The sequence below is a fragment of the Spermophilus citellus genome (assembly GCF_964194105.1).
Source record: "Spermophilus citellus genome assembly, chromosome: 7".
Lineage (NCBI taxonomy): Eukaryota > Metazoa > Chordata > Mammalia > Rodentia > Sciuridae > Spermophilus > Spermophilus citellus.
The window spans coordinates 107,329,292-107,352,886 of NC_138188.1; the positions used below are offsets into that span (position 1 = coordinate 107,329,292).

At 49.9% G+C, this 23,595-nt stretch overlaps 1 protein-coding gene across 4 annotated transcripts in view; it reads left to right on the forward strand.

The window, feature by feature from the left end:
- PDIA5 (protein disulfide isomerase family A member 5) overlaps positions 1-23,595 on the forward strand; it is an 89,341-nt gene that overhangs the window by 54,514 nt on the left and 11,232 nt on the right. For all 4 annotated transcript variants that reach the window (XM_081302825.1, XM_081302827.1, XM_081302824.1 and 1 more), the window contains 6 exons: positions 876-967; positions 1,059-1,130; positions 7,131-7,267; positions 18,273-18,343; positions 18,847-19,007; positions 22,746-22,876. In XM_081302825.1, coding sequence (XP_081158951.1) covers positions 876-967; positions 1,059-1,130; positions 7,131-7,267; positions 18,273-18,343; positions 18,847-19,007; positions 22,746-22,876 — 664 coding nt within the window. The remainder of the gene's footprint in view (positions 1-875; positions 968-1,058; positions 1,131-7,130; positions 7,268-18,272; positions 18,344-18,846; positions 19,008-22,745; positions 22,877-23,595) is intronic.

The following is a 23,595-nucleotide window of genomic DNA, read 5'->3' on the forward strand; positions in this document are numbered from 1 at the left end:
CCCAAGTCCTGCTGCCTCACCCAGCCCTAGAGAAGAAGGGACCTGTTGCAGGAAGGGAGGAATCTCAGGGGTGTTGTATTCTGGGTTGTTCTTAGTACTTAGCCACATGTCAATAACATAGCTACTAAAAGCTACTCTTTCCAATTCTGGGGTGTTGGCCAGGTGGACCCCTGGAACCAGAACTTGTTGGCTTCTGTGGTTATGGTCAGCCAAGATGAGGGTGACCGTCACAAACAGGAGTTAGAGAGGCATGTCAAAGACTGAAGGAAGGAGAAGTAGACACGGATACCTTGTTTCTCATGTTGTACCTGAGAACCACCCAGTCTCCTTGGCCACATCTGAGCCATGAGTTCTGAGAACGTCATGTGTCAAGTGGGACTGAGGATGGCTTTGAGATATGTAGGATGTATCTGAGGGGCTTGTACTGAGCTCAGTGGTGTCTGAAAGCCACTTAATCCATAACCTAGGAGAAGGGCACAGCCTGAGTTGACAAAGGCAGACAGAAAGACATACAATGCATTTGGGTGGCATAGCCCCACTCCAGGTCCTGCTTAAACTCGGTAGCAAGGCCAGGTTTCTTCCTCGGCTCTCAGGACTTTGCTTTTTCCTCAAGCATGGCCACCCTACAGGGCAGACATGAAGGAGCAGCTGTATGGAGTGCAGCACTTGGACACAGAAGTCTGACTCTTCCAGGGCTCTCCATTGTTAGTCCCAGATGGCTAGCCAGCCTGGCTCTCTAGTGGCCCTGGTGGTTCTTCAGTCTGAGAGTTTGTCCCATCTCTCTTATGGAATGGACACATACACACACAGTGTGTTTAGGCACAGACAGGACCAGGGTGCAGAGGGTGGTCTAGTTCCATCTGCCTTCTCTCCAGGTGCTGGCCGGGATGAACGTCTACCCCTCTGAGTTTGAAAACATCAAGGAGGAGTACAACGTGCGTGGCTACCCCACCATCTGCTATTTCGAGTAAGTCCCCTGCTTCCCTTCTGGAGCTTGCCCCCTCCCTGATGGCGTTGACGTCCCCGGCTGAGCCATGCTGTTTCTCCATGTTTCTCAGGAAAGGCCGTTTTCTGTTCCAGTATGACAACTACGGGTCCACAGCCGAGGACATCGTGGAGTGGCTGAAGAAGTAAGTCAGGCCTTCGGGTCAGAGGGTGTGCAGCCAGAGGGAGGGGGCCTGAGGGTGGCTTCTCAGTCACAGGGCTCTGTGGGAAGAGAGTGAGGAAGGGAAGGAGATTCATTGTGCTGCCTGTGCGGGTGGTCACAGCTCCAGTCTCTCAGGGGTGGATCAGAAGGGTTTGGACCGCAGGAGTTGTGAGGATTTGGAATGCCTTGGGCCTGTGATGATCAGATGCTGGTCAGAATATGTCTCCCCTCTCCGTCTTCTGCATGACCAGGAGTTGGGATGGGGCCATCTAAACCTGTCAGCGCTCTTAGATTAGTCAAGGGCTTTCTGAAGTCTTCCCGCTTTCATTTGTTTTTGTACTGGAGATTGAACCACTGAGCCACATCCCCAGCCTTTTTAATTTTATTTATTTTTTTCAATTTCGAGACAGGGTCTTGCTGAGATGCTTAGGGCAACAAACAGGAGGAGGGAGTTAGGGTTTCACTAAGTTGCTGAACTCTGGGCTTTGAACTTTGGGCTTTGAACTTTTGCTTCTCCTGCCTCAGCCTCCAGAGCTGCTGGGATTGCAGGTGTGTGCCATGATGCCGGGCTCTACATTTCAAATTGAATCTGTTTCCTGTCACACATTATCTGATGGATAGAGGCATTTCTCCCCCAGGATATCAGATTTGAGAAAAGTTCCACTAATGGTCTCTCTGAAAATAGAATTCTCACTTGAACATTTATTTCAAACACAACAGTGTATTAAATACTATGACGCTATTAAGAAATATTCTCAGTGCCTCAGACTTTACCTTTTGCCTTCGGCCCCCCACCCTTCCAGACCCTGCTTTGCTGCGGTGTGCCCTCCCTGGTTTAGAATGTAATTAGAACCACTGAATACCAGATCCCACCACTCATTGGCACCAGCCCTCACCTGGAGCCCCATCGTCCTGTGTCCTGATCACCCCTTTGATTGTTCTCGCCTATCATAACAGCTAATGTTTTGAGTGCTCCAGTTTGTGGCTGACACTATTCTAAGCACTTGTTTAAACCTCATAGCCAGGTGGTGAGGCAGGTCTTAGAGACCTCTGTACTTCAGTTTGCATTGAGGTCCCTGAGGCACTGAGGCACTGTGGGAGAGCAGCTTGCCTGAGGTCCTAGAGCTGATCCCACTCCCCATGGAGGTGGCTCTCCACCATCCAGCTCAGCCTCCACTGAGTTCTGTCCCGAGTCCCCTGCCTTCCCCAGTTGCTAGTATGTGGGTGCTTATTGACACTCTTACTTTGGGGACCTACTGTGCAAATCCCAGAGTTAAATAATTAGTTAGTGAAAGATAGGGAGTTCAACATATGTATTTTCACAGTGGTAAAAAGGTTGGATTTTGTATTTGAAAAATTTTTTAAAGCCCCATGGAAACAACTGTTGGATACCTAAAGGTTGAAAACCTCGGTCTGCTGCTCTCCCCACTCCCCAGGGCCTGGAGGATGACGCATCCTTGCAGTCCCACGTTTGCATAGCATTTTTTATTTCTCCGAAGGATTTTCACATCTCTGTCCCCATCGGCTACCTTATTTTCAGCCTCTGCCTGAGAAGGCTGCTCCCCATTATCATGTATTCATTGTCTCAATCTGGCCTTCGCTTTCCTATTTTCCTTTTTCATTTGATAATAAGCATGTCCTCTCCTCCAGCCAGACATATCTCACTCTGCTTTGGGAGAAGGTTTCAACAAATAGCAATCTCATTTGTCACCAGAGCATAAAAATCTGTCTGCTTCCCTCCCCCTTCTCTAACCTTTCCTGGTTTCAAAACACCCTCATATCTTTGGAAGGATAAGGTCTGGTTTTCTGTTTCTTTTTTTAAAGTGTTCAGGATCGCTTGCTAGCCCCAGACAAGGGGAGCACATCAGTGGAGTTTCTGAGACAGGTTATGACCTCCCAACTGGAGCATGCCACCCTGTCCTCCCACTCTCTCCTCTCGGATCCCCCACAGACCTTGCTCTGGCCTTCCTGAACCGCAGGGCCACCTGCCTGGACAGGCCCCTCTCCACCTCCTACCTCCCACTTCCCTCCTCCCTTTCCTCTCCAGTGGGAAGGAGCCCCTGTTCCTTACCTCAGGTTCATCCATAGTCTGAGGGGGAGAGATGTGGATACCTTCAGGGAAGGAAGGGATACGGTATGTGGGGTCCCTATAGCCCCTCCTGGCCACCCACAAATACTGTGTTGAGGCACACATGTAGGTCAGCCATGCTGAAGGTCGACTGCAGCCTGCTGCCCAGTGGGGCATCCTGAGAGCTGCCTGCCCTCATGCCCCAGCAGGAGTTGGTGATGTCACTGTGCTACTCACAGGCTTGATTTTAAAGTCTTTTCTAATTTTAAGGATATTTCAAGTTTATTATAGAAAATCTCTAAAGTAGAGTGTAACCAAGAGAAAAAAATAAAATCTCCTGCCCCATTACCCAAAGCAATGTAATATCTTGGTGAATTTCCTTTTGGGTTTTTCCTCCACGTATACCCAGCTGTATGTGTGGGTTTTCCCTGTCCCATTCATTTTAAGTCTTTATCAGATTCCCCTCACAGTCCTGGCAGGTGGTAATGATCTCACCTTCCCTGGGCCTCTCTGTTGGCCTTTAGCCACTCAGGGCTTATGAGGCCACGCATAGAAGGCCAAAGTTGAATCCAGCCTGGCTCACTTTCCAAATGACTTAATAAAAGCCCAGGAGAGAAGAACCTACATTTTTCTCTCTACCAGGTAATGTGGTGGGTGGCATGGAGAGATACAGGTCAGGAGTCAGTCCTGATGCCCCGGTACGTGAGGTCCTGGAGCAAACACCCTGATCGTGGCAGTTGTCCCTGTTTTGGGTTGGACTAGGAAGGCAGGTCGGGGACACAGGAGCGGCTACATGCTTTGGCCTAGCCACGTTTCTGCTGTGTATTCTTAAGCCAACCAGAGCTTAATGGACATGAAGTATTCTTGCCTTACAGTGTTCCCAGTCAAATCTTCCCATCTATGTACATGTACCTCCCTGAGATGAGGAACTTGTGTGTGGTCCTCAGTGCTAGAGAAGCCTGAGACAGCTGCCCTCCCCAAACCACAGAGCATGTGACAGCAGTCAGAGGCCTGGAAGGGCTTGGAGAAGTCATGAAACGCCCAAGCAGTGCCCTCTGAATGCTTTCATTTCCTCCGTCCCCTTTGCCTTGTGTTAAGGTTGCATCCATATTGGACGATTCTTATGGATAAGGTCATGTACGATATCTAGGAACACTTGGGTAGCATTTTACAGATTCACAAAGCAGCTCGCATGCATTCTCTGTCTAACCTGAGAGGCAAATGAAGGAAGGATCACACACACACATACACCGTCCTGCAGACATTTTAAGTCCAGTTTGCTTGCCTGAGCTCCTGGAGCTAGTGAGCAGAGGAAGTCAGACCCGGCCAGGTCTTGTCACTCCCACTCTGCTCTCTGTCCCTCTCTCCTCTGAGCTCCTGCTGAGTGGATCTTAGCTTATGCTGAGCTGATGTTTCCTTCTCTGGTGCATCCACTTGTTGGTGTTGATGCTCAATTTGGGGCCATAGAAAACCAGAATTTCTCTTGAAGGCAGTGTGAAATGGTTGAAGATAGCCCATGTGTTCTCTCATGTTTTCCAAATTAAACATCCCCCATTCCTTTAACCACTTTTCTCTCAAATATTTATTGGGCATCTACTGTGTGTTGGATTCAAAAAGTAAAGGGCCTCTGGGGAGGCCCACGGTGGAGGGCAGACTCAGTGCTCTGGGCTCAGATCTTTGTTCACTTGCTCTTTCCAGCACGTTTTCTTATCTCCACCCACTCTGCAGGCTCCATGGACAGTAAACTTCTGGTCATCTGTTGGGTGGGATTGAGGTGCTTCCCAGGACCTGGGGATCCGACTGCTCCAAGTTTAGTGACATCTGTTTTCAGAGGGGGCTGCAGCTCTGCTTTGAGCCTGGTGCCTCTGGGTCCTTGGGGGCCCTCATCTTTGTGCATCACTGTGGTCCTCAGGCCCTGTCCTTTTCTGCTTTGTATTTTGTACTCCAGAGGATTCATATTTTTAAAAAAACAACAACTATACTATCACTTTGGTGGTTTGGGGGTACATTCTCCTCCGTGTTAAATCCACATATATCTTAGGCTCTTTCATACATGTGTGACCCGACCAAGTCACAGCTTCTCCATCTTGTATTTATTCTCTTGCTGGATTTTTTAAAAATTTATTTTGATTTTTGAATAGATTACATTAACATAATAAAAAAAAACATTTTAAAGATACTTACAAAGTATACATCAAAAAGCCTCTCTTCCACCCATTTCCTCTGTTGTATTCTCCTCCCACCCCCTAAAGGTAACAACTTCAACTCGTTTCTTGTCTGTTCTGAAAGTCCTTATGCAGATGAGAGCAAATATGAGTTTATTTTGTCTTCCTGTTTTTATGTGAGTCAATAAATCATAGACCATTCTGTCCATGTCCAGCAGTCTGTCCATGTCATTATACAGAGTGAGTCCTGGTTCTTCCTTCAGTGCTCAGCCCTCCACTGTTTGGCTGGACCTCAGTTTACCCTACCTGTCCCCTCCCTGCCTGTGAATAATGGATTGTATCCAGTCTCTGCCATGACAAATAATCTGTAGTAAATACCTTCCAATTCACGTAAGTGTGAGTGTGTGCAGGTGTTCTTGAAGATGAGTTCCCTGGTGGAATTGGTGGTTGAGGGGTTCGTGGTTTGAATCCAGGAGTAAGAAGCTGGATTCCATGGTGTGGTCTGGGACTGTTGTCTGGCTGGTGACTCATTCTGAAGCTTGATTTTTGCCACCAGTTCCATCTGACATTGGATATGCGTGGCCTGAGATGGTTTGCCATCTTCCTGCCACTTTCCATCTCTTGGGACCGGGGAGGCTGGGGCTGCCGGTGGGACCCAGTTAGAAGCACCAGTGTGGGCTTCCGAAGGTAACATCCAAACCCAGGCTTTGCTGTGGGGGCATGGGGTGTTGGCAGGCTCCGTTGTGTGAGCCCTGCTGCTCTCTTTGATGAATTCTCCAGCCCTGAGCGCTGGAACTTTAAAATGTTTCCTACCATCAGCCGTCATGGGCAGAAACAGTGGTTGTCTTTTCACATTTGTCATACTAAAGGGTTTTTTCAAAACTGCCCTTAAGGTGCTTTTTTGGCAAAGGTGCTTGTGGCAGTAAAGCAGCAGGGATCCCAAGCAAGGGAGGGCACTGGGAGCCTTTTCCCTTGCAGATATCAGCGTGTGGTTACATACTATGGGGATGGGCACCTGACAGGTCAGGCAGCGGCCCAAGGTTTTGCAGCTAATGAGTGGTGGCATTGATTTGGGCTCTGGGAGAACTGCATAAGTTTGGTCTTGGCCTCTGGAAGGATGAGGGAGGTGGTGTGGACACTGTCACAGTTAGATACCCCAACCTTCTCTCCCTCAGGCTGGTCAGTGGTCACCCCTGCACCCCCATAGCAGCTTCTTCTCCCAACCTGGATTTAGTCTTTCTCATACACCTGGCCACTTTCCTTCCTCCTCAACCACTGCACACAGCCGCCTCCCTCCATCTCCCCTGTCCACCCTCCACCCCCACCCTGCGGGGAGTACTGAGCACAACAGGGAGCTTTTCCAAAGGTCACACTCTCCACTGTTGATGTTTATTTTTGCCAGTTTGCTGATATTTTGCGATAGCTTGAGAAAGCTAACAAGCCCCCCACTTCCTGGGAGGAAGTGAGATTTCCTGAACTGCCTACAGAGCGATAGCTGAAAGCCACTATTTGTACCAGGGTATGAGCTAAGTACCTCTCTGGGACTCTCAAGGGAAGTTGGAGGTGGGCAGGGCCATGCCACTCATTCTATGACTCCTCCACCAGGGCCAGTTTCTGGCATGTTAAAGGCCAAGCCCCTGGCATGGGACATGCCAACCCAGTGGGAGCTTTGTGTCCAGAGGGCTGGATTTTGTAAGGGCTTCTCAGGCCCCGGGCTTGCTCTGAGCTCTGCCTGTTTTTGGTCTTCCAGTCCGCACCCGCCACAGCCCCAGGTCCCTGAGACTCCCTGGGCAGATGAGGGCGGCTCCGTTTATCACCTGACCGATGAAGACTTTGACCAGTTTGTGAAGGAACACTCCTCTGTCCTCGTCATGTTCCACGCCCCATGTGAGTGGAACTCTGCTCTCCCCTCTGCCCCCTCCACCCTGCAGAGTAGCATGGGCGTGCTGCTTTGGGACCCAGGTCTAGCGGGCACTTAACGTTGGATGCCAGGAACAGTGCTAAGCCGGGGATGCAATGGAGACAGGCAGGATCCCTGCCTTGCATTAACGTCAGAACCGTACTGAGTCCTGATCAGGCCACAGGTATCCCTGAGCTAGAGCTCAGTGAGGCTCCACCACCTGCAGGCCTGGGCTTCCTCTACACCAGCATGAAATGGAGGAGTCAGGATGGGAAGTGGTCTTAAGAGTCTACCTAGAGCAGTAGCCGACCCTCCTCATACCTGGGCTGGGGAACCAAGGCACAGAGAGGGCCTGTGCTTGCCGGGTAGCTGAGCAGGCATCATGAGGCCAGCTGAAGCCTCCGATCACCCAACTCTAGACTGCCTTCTTTTTGCTTCACCTGGTTTCCGTCTCAGCCCGTTAGTTGTATGTTGGCACAGTTAGCATGTACTTGCAATAATGGCTGGAAGTCCTGCAGCTCAGGATCTTTCTGGACCAGTGTCCTCCCCACACCTATGGAGAATGGAAAACTGATTTCCAAGAGGAGGAAGGCCACTCCTGGAAGGGTGAACAAGGATCATATGAGAACAAGGGGATGGCACCCCAGGGATGGAGCTGGCCCCTCGTGGATGAGAAGCTGGGATGCCCTATCAGCACAGCCTTGGACAGGGCCTGCATGTGGGGTGTGTTCTCTTGTAGCCTCCAGCCAGCTTTTTGGCCCAGTGATGGTGAGTAAGAGATTATGGAGGAGAACAAAACAAACAAACATGAATTACAAGTTTCATGGATCAGTGTCATAATTGTAATGTCATTGGATCCTCATGCTAATACTTGTGTGTTGTCACACTGATGATGACAGAGTGGCTTCCAGAAGGGTCATGTTTCACCTTACCCACGGTGCCACAGAGTGAGTATGATGAGTCCCATTTTGTAGATAGGGAGACTGTCACACAGAGAAATATCAGCCTGTCCACTGCTCATGAGTACTGTACTTCAGACTTCAGGGGCCACAGAGACCTGGGAGGAGCAGGGTCAAGTCCTGACCCCAGGCTCCTGCTCACTCTCCCCTTCCCAGTAACATCACATGCATTTGGATCATCGGGGAATTGTCCATGAACATACTATTACTCTTGACTTCCCTAGCTCCTCATTAAGAAGTGCTCACTTCTTAAGAGAATCCAAAGGAAAAGTGTTTCCTATGGTTCTTCTGAGTTTCTAGAAAAGAGATGAAAAAGGCTCAAAAAAGTAAGTTTCAAAGATCCTCCAGTTTGGGACCCTCCTGATTAAAGGCAATAACAACAGGCTTTGGAATGTGTCACTCCCAGATCTGCTGTGGCCTTGTGAGGTTGTCCCCAAGGTTAGAGGTGCCTGGAAGATTGCCACTGTTGGACAGCTGGGCTGCGCTGCCGTGGCCTCCCTGGCTCACGTGTGCTCTGCTGGCCACTCTCAGAGCTGCTGCTGAGGAAAGAAGGCCTTGCAGGAAGCTATGATGTTGATGTTGAATCCACAGTCACCCTTCTTGTCTCCCTGTCCCTGCTATAAAGGCAGATACTGGCTGGCTGTTTTCACTTGTCCCCTGGGACGAGTTCACCCCCGTCTTCTCTCTGTCTGAAGCAAGTGAGTCTACTGTCCCCTGGCCATTCACGGCTCTGTGTGTGTGAGTTTACTTCTGCTTCACCTGGAGTGAAGAGGGATCTGGCCAAGGCTGAGGTTGATGTCCTGATGACATTGCATCAGATGGCAGTGGCTGTGCACTGAACGCTCTTCTCTCTGTGCTCACCTCCTTATCTGGAAGCATGCTCTTTGACCTGGTTTAAAGGGAATTCAGAGCTCAGGATGGAGAGCTGAGAGTAGAGCTCTCTGTTGCTGGACTTTACACCTGGTGCAAAAATGCTCCAAAAAGCCCACAGTGATCAGGAAACCAGGACAAGTGTCAGGAGGCCAGAAACCCATGATGCCATCCCAGGCTTCCCAAGCCAGAAAAGATGACTTCTGCAAATCACAGGATTATAGTTGTCAGTCCGTCCCAGGCTGTTGGGAACAGACTGTTGCGGAGATTTAGGAAAATAGGCTGGGATCTGTTACGGAGCAGACCATTACTATCTACTTAGGACTGTTGGGTGTGCGGAACAGGGTGACTAGAATGAGCTGGCATACCTTGCTTAAGACATTTGCCAGAGTGAGTTGCTGTTTTTCTGAGCAAAGGAGAGAATCAGGCAGGATGGTGCCACTATGGGGGAGCATCCCTCTGTGCCCTTGAACCTGGCCTGGACCTGGCTAGAGAGAGTGCTTTTTGTTTTCAGATAGCAGCTTTGTTGAAGCTGTAAGAAACATGGCATACTTTCAGATTTGCAAGGGTTGGAGTTGGAAAAAGGATAGCCAGGTAAAATACCAAACAGTTGCAGAAAGAAACACCCAACAGACTGAAATCGTGGGGCTCAATATAAACAGCGGAATTTATTTTTATGACGCTTAGCTAATTCTAAATGTAACGGATGTACATTTATGAAAGGGTAACATAGGAAAGTATGGAGAAGAAAATTAAAATGATTCCTGGTACTTCCAGAGAGAACCCCCAGACCGTCTTTGCAGTGTTGTGTCTGTGTTTGTGTAGTAAGTGTTCAGTCACTTAGTTTCTTTACGGGTCCTAATTTGCAAAGCCTGGAGAGAGAGGGTCTTCCGCTCTTCTCCTGACCCAGGTGGGCCTGCCCAAGGTGGGTGCTCCCCTGGCAACCGAAGGTTCCAGAGGCAAATCACTTGCTTCTCTGCCTAGAACTTTCACGGGACGCCTGTGGAGCACATTCCTGGGTCCTCGGCAGAAGCACATAGGACCTGGCTGTATATCCTCACTATGCTGAAGCTGGACCCATCTTGAGACTTCCACTGGCCCCCAGCTCCTTTACCCTCTCTCCAGCTTTCTTGCCATTCACTCCCCTGCTCAGCTTCTCTGTGGCCTCCTCATCTTCCTTCCCTCTCCTTCTCAGCGAATCTGTTGAAAGTCCACGTGCATTCTTAAGTGCACCGGACTCCTGGGTCATCAGTGAATAATAAGCATAGGTTAGCACTAGGCTAGGCCCTCCACATGGGCTAGCTCCAGCCTGCCCCGGCTCACATTGAGATACTAGGTTTGTCCCAGGGGCCCTCCAGGAGCCAGGCTGGAGGGGTTTGTCCACATACACAGTGCTGTGTGTGACAGAGCCCTCTCCTGCAGCCCTAGAGCAGCCTCCCTCTGGCTCAGCCCCCCTCCTTTGTCTGGGAGGCTTCATTCCTGGCCCTTGGTGCACATGGGACATGGGAGTCTGCAGCTCCAGGCCCAGTTCTCCCGTCACACAGAGAACAAAGGTGGGGTCTGCAAAGGGCAGCAATGGTTGCTGCCATTCCCTGGGACCTTTTTTCTTTGTGTGGTATTTTGTTTGAGAAGTCAGATTGTCCACTGTTACTCCTCTTCTCTTGCTGTTTGTTTTCTGTCCTTTTCCATGTCACTTCTGGGGAAGGACGTGGTGCAGTGGTTGTGGCAGCTTGGTCAGCATCACTGGAGCGGGTTGAAAGGAGCCAAGGGCATCCCTGAGAAGCAGCTTGGTCCCTCCACCAGGCCCACCAACACCTACGCTGGTGTGGAGGCCTAAGAAGAATCTGCTAGGGAGCCAGAGTCACCTGCCTGTCCTCCGCCCTGTGCTGCAGGAGATAACTGGAGGCACGCACTCTGCCCCCACCCGCCTCCTGCTCCATCTGCCCCTTGTCCTGGGCAACAGGCCTGAGAAGAGATGCTTTCTTTGGCCCAGCTCACCTCCAGCAGGTGTGTGCAAGAAGCCTCTGTGCCTGCCTGCCTTCCAGGAGCTGGGCTGTGTCTGGTGGCAGGTCCCTGTCAGGCTCCAGATTTCTTTCTCTTATGGTATTTTTTTAATCTTTATTTTTATCTAATTCTCAAAGTGATATATGATCTTTGTAGAAATTCAAAAAGGCACAGAGTAATATAAATGATGAAGGAAATAAAACTACCTGTAATCCCATTATCCAGAGATAGTCACTTCGTTTTTAAGCCATCATTCTTACATGTCTTTTTTTCTTATGTTTTCCCCTGTTTTTAACTCTTAAAAATTAATGTCCAATAAAATTGACCTTTTTGTGAACATGTGTATACGTTTGTGTAACTGTCACGTTATAAACACCTTCATGCTATCACTTTTGCTTTTCTAATTGTCCAAATAATTTAAGAATAATATTAACAGCTTCCTCGTTGCTGGCAGGGCCAGGTTCAGGAGGTACATGAGAATCCAGTGCAATCAGTGGAAAACCACCCCCTGTTTTCCTGGGATTAGGCATTACTAAAATTGGCATGGCCTTCTTTCACCTTCCACAGTACTTCTACCTGAAACACAGGATTTTTGTCCTAACAAAAAAACAAAAAAGGAATATAATTATTCTCTGTTTATTTTTCTGTGATTCTGTTTTTTTTTTCACTTATTACTAGGCCTTGAAGATGTTTTCATGTGAGTGTAGTCTTTTACTCATGCATCTTTTTTCTTTACACTTTCCCTGTATTGTTCTCTTATATTTCCTTATGTAATTAAAAACACCTTTTTGTACATGCTTTTGGTGGCCATATAATATTCCATCATATAATGATGCCATAAATTGCTCAGCCAGCACCATGATGTCGAGGGTTTGAGTAGTTCACTGAATTTCACATTATAAATCATGTTGCAGAGAACATTTTCATGCATAAGTGTTTGTCCATATGTCAGATTATTTCTTTAGGATGGGAGCCTGGAAATAAGAATTTAAATACTTTCCACGTTTTGCACTCCATAAGGGCAGGGGGATCCACTGTGCAAAAAGAAGGGCTGGTTTGCACAGAGGTGTTCATCAGTGTGTGAATCTGCCCGGGATGTCTGTGTCAGTGAGTCAGCTTTAGTGCCTAGACAACAAGAAAGAACCTTGGAAGAACCCCCAGGGTCTCTGTGAGGCCCCTCATAGTGGTCAAGCATCAGTGAGTCTAACAGTATTTGTAGGAAACCCATTCTTCCTGGTCCATCCAAGACAAGGTCCAGTAAGGCAGGAGCCAGGCTCACCTAAAACCCAGGTACTTCCCAGGGAACTGGCTACTAGGGATCTTTACAGATTAATGTGGTCCCCTGGAAAATTGTAATTCTAGTTCTGAGGGAAGTGCCATAGCTGATCTGTAATAAAATCATAAATGCAATTGCATTTAATTAAATGAAGAAGAATCTGAGGGCTTAGGATTGACAGGAGACCAACATTTCCACAGCCCAAAGAGAGTGTGATCGAGGAGTTGATGTGCAGACCTCCATGCCAGATCATGAAACTGCGAACAAGTGCACTCACACAGATGGTAAAAACCCAATGAGGAAGTTTGGCAGTAAAACTTAATGGCCTGTCAAATCACAATGAGAACACTAAATGCAGCAGGCCAGAGCTCTGCTCCCCGCGTCTCACCCTCCTCCGCTGGTTACCCCGCAGCCCACACAGCCAGGAACATGCTGAAGGCCAGGCCCAGGAGGCTGGGGCTCAGGTCAAGGCAGACGTCATTTGTCACCCCGGCTCTCCAGGACAGGCAGGTGTCAGGGAGGGAGACCTTTGCTCAACCAGGCCTTTCTCCTCCTCTGGACCTGGCCAGTCTCATTGTAAACTCTGTTTTCAGAAGTTTATTGCTTATCCTTAGTGTCTTGTTCGAGGCAGAAGGAATTGATGCTAGAATTGAAAATCGAACAATATCAAGAGAGCTCTAGGGTATGTATGGGAAATGCTAGAATAATACCAAAAGATGTTGATTTCTGAAGACATTTCTAGTGAGGAGCCAGGGAAGCACACAGACGGTAGTGGGGAGGAGGGCAGGCATGTGCAGTGACTAGCTGGGTCGCCAGCTATGCCAAGCAGAGGTGCTTAGTCAAATCAGCAATCATCTGAGTGCAAGTCCTGACCCTTGCCCAGAAAACAGTAAGTTAAGCCTTTTGTGTTTGTTTTTAATCACTGTGACAAAATACCTGAGATAACCCCAAAGCAGGAGGTTTATTTTGGTTCACAGTTTCAGAGGGACTTTTCCTATGGTCCATGGGCACCATTGCTTTGGGGCCTGTGGTTTCAGTACATCGTGGCTGGAGCACATGGCAGAGGAGGTTGCTCACCTCATGGCACTGGGAAGTGAAGGAAAGGAGAAGCTGGGGCCTCGTGATCCCCTTCAAGGGCACACTCCCAGGGACCTAGCTTCCTCCTGTTGGGCCCCACCTCTTAAAGGTTCTCCCACCTCCCAACAGCACACAGACTGGAAACCAAGCCTTTAACACTTGGGCCTTTGGAGGATGCTTTTCCTAACCATAGCAGTTGTGTGCATAGGTGTAAACCTGAACCGTACCATCCTGAGGTTAATTCATTCAGAAAGTGTGCAGAGCACCGTCATCTGTCACTATCAGCTAGACATTCCAGCTGAGGGACAGACCGAACACAAGTTAGCGGGGCTGCTCCATCTATTTTGAGTACGATTAAGGAAATAAAGCTGGGTAGTGGAAGAGAGCTGAAGGGTGAGGCTCCTTCTGGTCAGGTGGTCAGGGAGGGTATCTGTGGAAATAAAAAGTGAGCAAAAGCCTCAGTGATATGGAGTGAGCCTAACATAGACTGGGGGAAGACCATGTTCCAGGCAGAGGCAAAAGCATATTCAAGGGTCCTGAGGTAGAACGGAGATGGGTGTGATAGGGGAGGAGAAGGGGGCCCGAGGCTGCAGCGTGGACCTGAGTACACAGGAGCCAGAACATGCAAGGCTGTGGCTACAATAAGGAGTTTGAATTTTAATCTCTCTGTGATGGGAAGCCCTTGGAAAGTTTTAAGCAAGGGCATTTGAAGTGATTTCTGTTTTGAAAAGGTACCCTGGGTGCTCTTAAATATCAGAGCACAGCAATGTAACAGTCTCAAGGCAACATAAAATTAAATGCCATAGAAATACTTGAAGAAATAAGAAGTATTTTGTAATGCTGGAAGACGTGGTGCATGTCTGTAATCCCAATAACTTGGGAGCCTGAGGTAGGAGGATTGCAAGTTCAAGGCCAGCTTTTAGCCATTTAACAAAGCGCTAAGCAACTTAGCGAGACCCTGTCTCAAAATTTTAAAAAAGCGGTGGTGGGGGGTGGTGTCTAGGAATGTGGCTCAGTAGTAAATTGCCCCTTGGTTTAATCCTCAGTTTAAAAGAAGGGGGGGGGGGATATTTTGTGATAAGACGAAAAATAACTCATTCATTGGGACTGGAGTGGACCCGGAAGAGTGCAGAGAGACCTCATCTGTCAGGGAAATGGTTGTGATAAAGAGGTAGAAGCCCTGGTGGGATTATCACTTCGTCTCCCGGAACCATGATTTCTGGCTCTGTCAAACAGACATATTGAACTCTGCCATGCATCTCTTGGAGCTCCACAGATAGACTGTGTAGAAGTCTCCAGAAGATAGCAAGCTTTTTCTTGCTTGGGTAAGTCTTAGGATTTTCCTGGCACATACTCCAGCCATCCCTCCCTCCACGTGTATGGCAGACCCCATGGGTTGATGGCCACCCCTCTCTGGCTGTCACTGATGGAAACAGGCAGGACAGTGGCACCAAAGGGCAGGACCCTGGTTCAGAGGTAGCACTCTCTACCCCCAGTGCAAGGTGGATTCTCCAATCTTCAGGGGTCCTGCCACATGCACTGGGTCATTTGGAAGCAGTCGTTTTCCATTAGTGGCAATGGCTGCCTTGGTCTTTCCTCCCCTGATCCCTACTCCAAACCCACTGTCCACCTTGACCATGGGCCCTGCCAACAACTGGCCTGACTGTAGCGCCACCTACATCATGTTTAGGAGAGAGTGTGTTTGGGGGCCATCTCCGGAAGCCTGCCGGGCATCTTTCCCTGGGCTGAGCCAGCCTGTCTCCAGGCGGTGCTGGGAGGACTGTGCAGGGATCACCCTCTTCTTCTCCAGGGCAGGCTGGGCTCTTGGATGATGGGCCTGCAGCCGCAGAAGTGCCACTGAGCTTTCTTTTCTCAAGGTCTCTGTGCAGTACAAACCTCCCAACTCCACCCCAGTCAGCTTGGGGGCAGGAGAATGGTGGTCCCCTCCTGTGGGGTGCAGGGAGCTGTCAGCCTGGAGGTAGACCTGGGGCTGAGGGGGTAAAATTTGTAGAACATTTCAACCTGACCATAAACTCCCCAAAATAATCTCTTCCTTTCTTCTTATCCTAATTAGAATCAAATACATTTTTAAATCTTAATTTTTTTTCGTGGTAATTCAGTAGAACCTTCCATAGAATGTTCCATTTGCTGCTGACCTATGGAGTGGCATGGAAGGACATCAGTGGAGTGGCTCTCCGGGTCCTTCCATGGACCTCCTCTAGGGAAAGGATTGGCTCAGCTTTGGGCAGTCTTCTGCCCTGGCCTCTTGACCTGGGATCTGAGTTCTATGAGCCAGTGAGGGGATTTGAGATCCCTCAGAAGTCATTCATTAAATTGGAGGTGTAGCTGCGTCTTTGTGGGGGATGCCGGGAGGATATTCTGTTAGAGGCAGTGGCCCCGAGGCCTGCCACCGCCCCTGCCCTGATGGAGCTCTCTTGTTGCCCGGCAGGAGGGGCGGCTCTGGGTCTCCAGCTGGGTTGCAGGCTGTGCCTTCCCATCTGGGGGCAGATTCAGTGAGATGGAAACACTCTGTGTGCTTCAGGTACATCCTGTTACACCGGCATTTGCCGTCACTCCGGGGAATCTGCTTGTAATCCGAGTATAAAGTGGTTTCTGTGGGGAAAACAAACGACCAACTTGCCTTATCGACCCTTTTGTAAACTGATTGTTTAGAAAATGACACATGGATTATGATGTCACTAGAAGTTCACTTATGGGAAATAATGTTCTTATTATTCAAAATAGCAATGACCTTGATCCCTCTACAAGTCCTGGGACAGGGCGTCTGAGCCTTAGGACAGTGGCCCCTCCTTGGTCTCAGAGGCAGAATTCGCACTGCTGAGTGGGTCCTGGGGCGTCCCTGTTCCTCTGGGCTGCTCTTGCTCTGCCGAGTGGGGTCTGGGTGCTGCCCCTCTTACTCCCCTCCACGGGTCCTGTCATCTGCCTCCTCCAGAAGTCTTCCCAAACCCTCTACTAATTACTTACTTCAGTATGTTCTTTTCTTGCCAACCAATAAATACTTATGTTTCTATTAAACGGTGACCCTTTTTGCTGTGGAGGTACAAGGTAGAAAACCCACAGGCCCTGCATGATGACAGTGTAATGCGTGTACAACATGTGGCAGGGTCCAAGGGAGAAGCCTTCAGCTCCCCAGGGTGTAGGGGATGGGGACAGGAAGTGCATTTTCTGGTTCATCTCTTGAAAGCGCTATTTCCCTCTCTACTGAAGACCATGTTCCTCTCTATCTTTAAATGGGAAGAGCCCAAGGAAAAGCCTCCCCTCTCCTCTGCATTGCAGCCCAGCTGGAGTAAGGAGCTCCCTATGCAAGGGGCCTGTGTTTGGCGCTCTCTCTCCTTCCTGTCCACTGGGCCCTGTGGAGCTTCCAAGTTGAGGAGTTTGTGGTGTCACTCTGCCACATACCCCCTTGGGAAGAACCAACATATTGGTGTAGCTAAGAACTGCAGCTGCTGCCCGGGCTGGATTCCGTCCAGGTCAGTTTTCTTGACTGCGTCCAGTCCCAGGTGCTCTTTCCAGAGGAGGGGCTTGACGGCACTGCCTGGGAATTTGATGATCCGTTAGGTTTTATGTTACCAGTAGTGGGAGTAGCTACTCTGAGGCCCCTTGTCCCTGGGAGGGGCCGGGCAAGGATGGACTGAAGAATAGAATGGAAGGAGTAAGAGGGAAACTGACTCTCGTCGCAGTGACCTTGGAGGAGAAACAAGAACCTTCATCCCCGCTCAGGGCTCAATGGAGGCTGATTCTGTGGCTCAGGTGGCTCTTGGAAGGACGTGGGAGGTCTCTGATCATACAAGTCTGTCTTCCGTGCCTCTTGAATTTCTTTGTCCTAACAATCAGAATTTCTGTGCTGTCAGCTCCCACATAGTAGCACACCCCAAGAAGGCTGAGTTACATCTTGGCATCCGCTGAGCCTGATGTATGCGGGGTGCCCATGCAGTCGGTTCCCCTCCAGAGCAGCCTGCAGCCTTGAGTCAGTCCCGATCGTCTCACCTCATCACCCCTCCAGCACCGAAAGCCAGAGAGCACTCTTTCTATGAAAATGAAGAGTTTACCCCAACCCTGATGTCATCTGCACATAGTGCCTGTTTCCTTCCTATGTTATTCTTCATGACATCCGACTGCATTCATGTGGTTGTGAGAAAAGGGCACAGCTGTCTTTGTCCCAAGAAAATGCTATTCATTTGGAAACAGGAAGTCAAATCTTTTTGTCTGTTGCATCATAACCCCTCTCCTGTGGGGACAACTAGAACTTAATTTTCCCTGGGAAAAATTCACTTTTGCTTCTATGAGTTCTTATTAACTCAGATCCAGACATGATGATGGAATAGGAGGCATGTGTTTCCCATGCCGTGGTCTCCAACTGGGTTACTTTGATTTTCAGCCTGGCTCTATGACCTGTGGTTGTGTGTGCAGCTAAGGGCAGTCCCCCATGCTCTTGGTGCCTCAGTTTTTCCATCTGTGAAATGGAGATCCTGTCAGTTCCTACCTGTAGGGCCAGTGTGAGGATATAAAACACTAGGTCAGTGCCCGGCACACCGGGGCTGTATTCGTGTTGCAAGTGTTGTTATGTAGTCGTCTCATTTTTGTCTCTTGGGCACCCTGCCATCCCAGCCCACCCCAATGGATTAGGCTGAAGAGCTCTTTTCTCTGAGCTGGCATCTGTCTTCTTTTCTCTCACGTACTCCAGATTCTGGGAACGGGGTCAGGCTGTCCTGGGGAGGCAGCACAGGGAGCATCACCAGGGTCTTCGTGCCATGGAAATGGTTTCTCTTGCTCTCCCCCCCGCAGGGTGTGGACACTGTAAGAAGATGAAGCCAGAGTTTGAGAGTGCAGCGGAAGTCCTCCATGGAGAAGCAGAAGTAAGCTTCCTCCCCTGACCCCTCCCCTTTCCCTTTGAAGAGTCACTGACACATAGAATCATTACAGCGACATCCCCTGCGTGCCCTGAAAGCAGCTCTCCCGCTCCCTGGAGGCCTGCAGTGCTTCTGTGTCCCTCAGTCGACACATCTTGGTTGGGACATGTGGGGTCCCCACCAGGGATGGAGGGGGACAGAAAACCTATGGGGCCGTGTTCCCATTACCTGTCCAGGTGACCTCTGCCTACTCCATCTTTCCTCTGGGACCTTGATATTGGGAGCTGGCCCTAGTCTGCCCAGCATGGTTGGTGGGGCAGTTTCAAAAACCTCCTCTCAGCCCCTGCCAGTGTTCAGCTGTACCCTGGGATCTGTGGCTCCTGGGGACCAGGCACCCCAGTTAGACTTCGGCAGGACCAGGAGGGGTGTGGGGCCAGCATCTGGGCTCCTCTCTCCAGCAGCACCAAGTCTGAGGCTGTAATGCATGGTTGGCCTTTCCCCCATCCCAGAGCTCTGGTGTCCTTGCAGCTGTCGATGCCACTGTCAACAAGGCCCTGGCAGAGAGATTCCACATCTCAGAGTTTCCTACGTTGAAGTATTTTAAGAATGGAGAGAAATATGCAGTGCCTGCGCTCAGAACAAAGAAGAAGTTTATTGAGTGGATGCAGAAGTGAGTTTTATGATCTTAATGGCACATCCTAACTGCTGGCTATCGGCCACTGGAGACTTCCTTGAAAAGATGAACTAAACTCTCTGGCCCACAGTCCTTGGCCCAGGGCTCACAGGAGCCAAGACAGAGTTGACATCCTTGGTCCTAAGGCCACCTCTCTCACCCTGACCTCATGCCAAGCCAGCGGGTTCTCAGCACCCCCATGGATGTAGTTTCACCAGATCCACTGTTTCCAGTCCCCCTTGAGTCTCCCTAGCCCCACATTTCATCATCTCTGTTGAGCTCCTCCCATTTGAGTGAATGAAGGGAACACACGGCTACTCACATCCAGAGCCACCTTCATTCCACCCCAGGTTTGCTGGTGGTTGCTGGGCCTCCTATAGTGTCCACAGAGTATACTGCTGTAGTTTGGGGTTTAGGGTAAGCTTTCAAAGAGCCCCCTTAGCCTGTGTGTAGGTTTACTAAGGTCACCAAAACAAAAAACATGAATTTGCAGGGGACACAGTTCAATTCACACAGCCTGCAAGTCCAGAGAACTTTGTGATTATTGACCTAAAGACCCAGGGAGTTTAGAGCCCACGATGGTTGGCATTTCCTCCTCTGTGAGGGGACTAATTGGGCCCAGTGCATAGGTGCACTGAGACAGGGAGGAAGCCTCCCGCCATGCTTGAGTATAGGACACAGTTGAGCGACCCTCTTCTGCCTGCCCCACCCACCCCTGCTGGATTCGAAGGTTCACACAGAGCTTGGGTATTTCAGGAGATTTCCTCACTTCAGCAGTTGGGGAAGATAAAATAATGGAAAACATTCCAGCCTTGGCCGAGGTCCCTAGTACACGGGGTAGTGATGCCCGTGTGCAAAGCACGGTGAAAAGTCACAAAACAACACAAGAACTGTGCAAAATAACAGCGCTTCAATTGACGTACTTGGTCAGGACATTAGTCCTCCAACTTGATGTAAATTAGCATTCCGTGGTGAGAAGTGCTTTTTTAAGGCCGAATTCTGGGACTCCCATTCCTGAAGCTTTGGTTTAAGAGGTGTGAATGGGACTCTCCACCACCATGGTGTCTAGGGGAAAAGCAGCACAAAGAACAGGAGCAGAGCTGGCACGAGCAGAAGACAACAGGCTGAGGGCCTGGGTCTGCCTCTCCCACTTTATCCTGCTCATCCACTTGGGCTGGATCCTAAGGGAAGGCAGGCCTGTGTTGGAGGGACCAGAGGGAGTGACTTGCCTCCAGAAGAGCTGGTGCTTGCTCCTCTCGAGCCTTCTGGTACCTGGTATCTATGATTCATTCACACCCGCCATTCCAGCCATGCTCTGGGTGGCACTGAGGCAGGGGAGGATCAGGTCATAGGTCCTGGTAATGCTGAGGGATTCAGAGAGTTGATCATTGCTCATCAGTGCTCCAGAGTCCTGCACACTGAGCACAGGTGCCTCTGTCCTTCCTGTGCATAGTCCCCACCACTGAGAACATGAAAAGCATGGTCTTCATGGACTGTGAGACCTGCTCTCGGAGTATGACCCTGAGCCATGTCCTTGACCCCTCGAAGCCCATTTCCCCTCTGTAAAATGGAGACAGCACTTTACCAGTAGACTTGTCTAGGGAATTAAGTGTGAAAAGTGCTTAGCATGATGCCTCTCACGGAAATACTCAAAGGAGGTTGTTTTTATGACTGACTGGAGCTGTCAGGGCGGCTTTGATTGACACTATGTGACAAGTGATGATACCACTGAGCCTTTGTAGAAAGCTCTCCCATCTCTTTTTCTTTTGCCTTTTCACAGTGCTGGGGATCAAACCCAGGGTGCCACATGCGTAAGGCACGTACTTTGCCACATCTCCTGTCCCTTGCTTTTCTAACTCACACCTGTGTCATCACAAATCCTACTGAGGAATTTATTCTTTTAATAAGAGTTTTTATTCCTATTTCATTGATGAAGAGAAACTTGGGTGCAGAGCCATGAAGGACCCTGCCCAGGGACAAATTGTAGTTCTTTCAGGCACATGGAAGGGAGCCTCCAGGTGGTACATGGTCAGCAGATGGCTCTCGGGTAGAGGATTGAGGCTTCTCACCCAGATGCAGGGAGAGCAGACGGTGCCAGGTGAGGTGCAAGGTGTCTGCCAGTGTCTGCACAGGTGGCCAAGCTGCAGGTGACTGAGACGTGCCTGTAGGCCGGCAGCCAAAAAAACCAATATTCAGGATAAGGGAAGAGCAGAAAGGTCAGGTTGGTGGTGTCATCCATGGAGCCAGGGAGCCTGGAGGACAAAGGAAGGAAGACAGGGAAGGGGGGAGGGACTAGTCTTGGTCCCAAGCTCAGGAGTGCTGTGCCAACATGAGAAAGTTGGGGGAGGAAGACCAACTTGGGAGGTACAAAGGAGGAGCAGGGAAGAGTGATGTGTTCTAAGTCTTGGTGGGTTGGAAGTAATAGCGGGGCCTCTACCTGAAGTGGGTGAAAATCACCTGGAGCCAGGCATCAGGGCTCCAGTTACCCTCAACTGTGGGTGTCACTGAAGCCATGCAGAGGGATGACATCTTTTTTGAGAATTGCAAAGGCTTGGAATGGAATTGGAAGAAAGGGCTGTGTGCCAGGTGGGGGACACAGTTGCTTTTGGTGCAGAGAGGGCCTCAAAAAAGTGAGTATAGTCAGAGTAGCTCCGTGCCTGGCTGGCTCTGCACCAAGCCTGGCAGTAGCTGTGACGAGAGTGCAGGGGGGGACATTGCTCAGAGGAGGAAGGGAAAGAGGGCTGTAGAATAGGGGGAGTAAGGGCAGTAAAAGCTTTTAAATGACCCTGCAGCTCCCTGATAGTTGGCTTTACTGTAACAAATATCTGAGACAAGGTTTATTTTGGCTCACAGTTTCAGAGGTTTCAGTTCGTGGCAGTGAACTTCAAACCCAGCAGTGACCTAAAACCTCCCACTAAGTCCCACCTATTAAAAGTTTCTACCACTTCCAAATAATGTCATTCTTGGGAACTGTTACTTCCAACCCACCAAGACTTAGAACGCATTGCTCTTCCCTCTTCCTCCTTTGCACTTCCAAGTTGGTCTTCCTCCTCCAGCTTCTTTAACACATGGGCCTTTGGGGAACATTCCACAGCAAGATTTCTGTATCCTCGTGTGAGGCAGAGTGGAGGGAACCAGCGGACAGGCATTTATTTACTGCCTGTCACTTATTAGAGCTTCCCAGTTCTTAGTAAATGCCCATTGCTGGATCAAATAGGTGCTCTACATGAACTGCCTCTGCTCTTCATTGATATCGCAGATGCAGGTGCCACTGCGTTCATTTAACAGAAAAGAAAATAGAGGCTCAGAGGGATTTAGTGACTTACCCAAGATCACACAACAGGCTAGTGATACAGATTCGAATCTAGGCCCACCTTACTTCTTGGTCTGTGCTAAAAACAAAAGCTTTGGAGAAGAAGATGATTTAGGAGTCCCTAGGAGGCAGGAGGGAGGGCTGAGAAGAGGTTCTATACCCTTGGGGAGGGCTCATGGCCCATATCCAAAGATGTGCCTGACCTAAAAGAGAAGCAGATCTCCCACAGCTCCACAAATGGCTTCCCTCAGAAGGAATCTTTTTGTGGATGATGTGGACCTGTGAGAGTTTAAAGGGAGGTTTTACAGTGAAATTTCAGAAGTAATGCAAAGGGAATTCATGTGTGTTCCTGTGGGGGTGGGAACACCTGTCAATCCCCAACTCCCTCCTCATAACTGCTCCCCGACCCCCGCTTCCTGCAGCCCCGAGGCCCCTCCACCCCCAGAGCCCACTTGGGAAGAGCAGCAGACAAGTGTGTTACATCTGGTGGGGGACAACTTCCGGGACACCCTGAAGAGGAAGAAACACACCTTGGTCATGTTCTATGCTCCGTGTAAGTAGCTCATTCCCCTGAGGGGCGAGGTGAGAGGGGCCACTCCCCAAACCAAGAAGACATCTCCCACTACACCCCAGGGACCAGAACAACCACTTGTCAACTCTAGAAGCATCTCTACTAGGAGCCAGCCTCCTTGGTTTCACCCCCGGCTGAGAAGGCCTTAAATATCCAGGGTTTCCTTTTGTCAGCCCTGAGGGGGTCTCACCCTCATTTGGGGGGCAACTTTTTCAGGGTAAAGCCCTCTGCCTCTGTCTGGACTGGGGCCCAGTCTCCTCCCATCCGGGGTTCTTTGTGCTGCCTGTCCCAGGCCCGCCACTTCCTTGCCGCCCCTCTTCTTCCTCCTGCTCTTCCTCCTCCTCCAGGCACTGTCTTTGCCTTTGGGACTTTGGAATCCCCTTCCCGTGACCTTCCCAGTGGGTCTGAGCCATTTGGGTTTGATTCTGTGGTGCAGGAACAGGCACAGTCCCATCCCCAGTCCCATCCCCAGTCCCATCCCCAGTCCCATGTGATTCTCATTTTAATCACAGCATAAGCTGAGGATGTGACAGGTCTGCTACCGTGGGTGTCTGTGACCTCGGGTTTTTGTGTATTCCCATTTTGAAGTTGTTAATTGACACTTAGAAGGAAAGGTTCTTAGAATTTCCCACTGTTCTGTTGCCCTTCTCTCCCTCCCCCAGGTTACAGCTCAGCTTAATGGAGTGAGGATAATAAAAGCT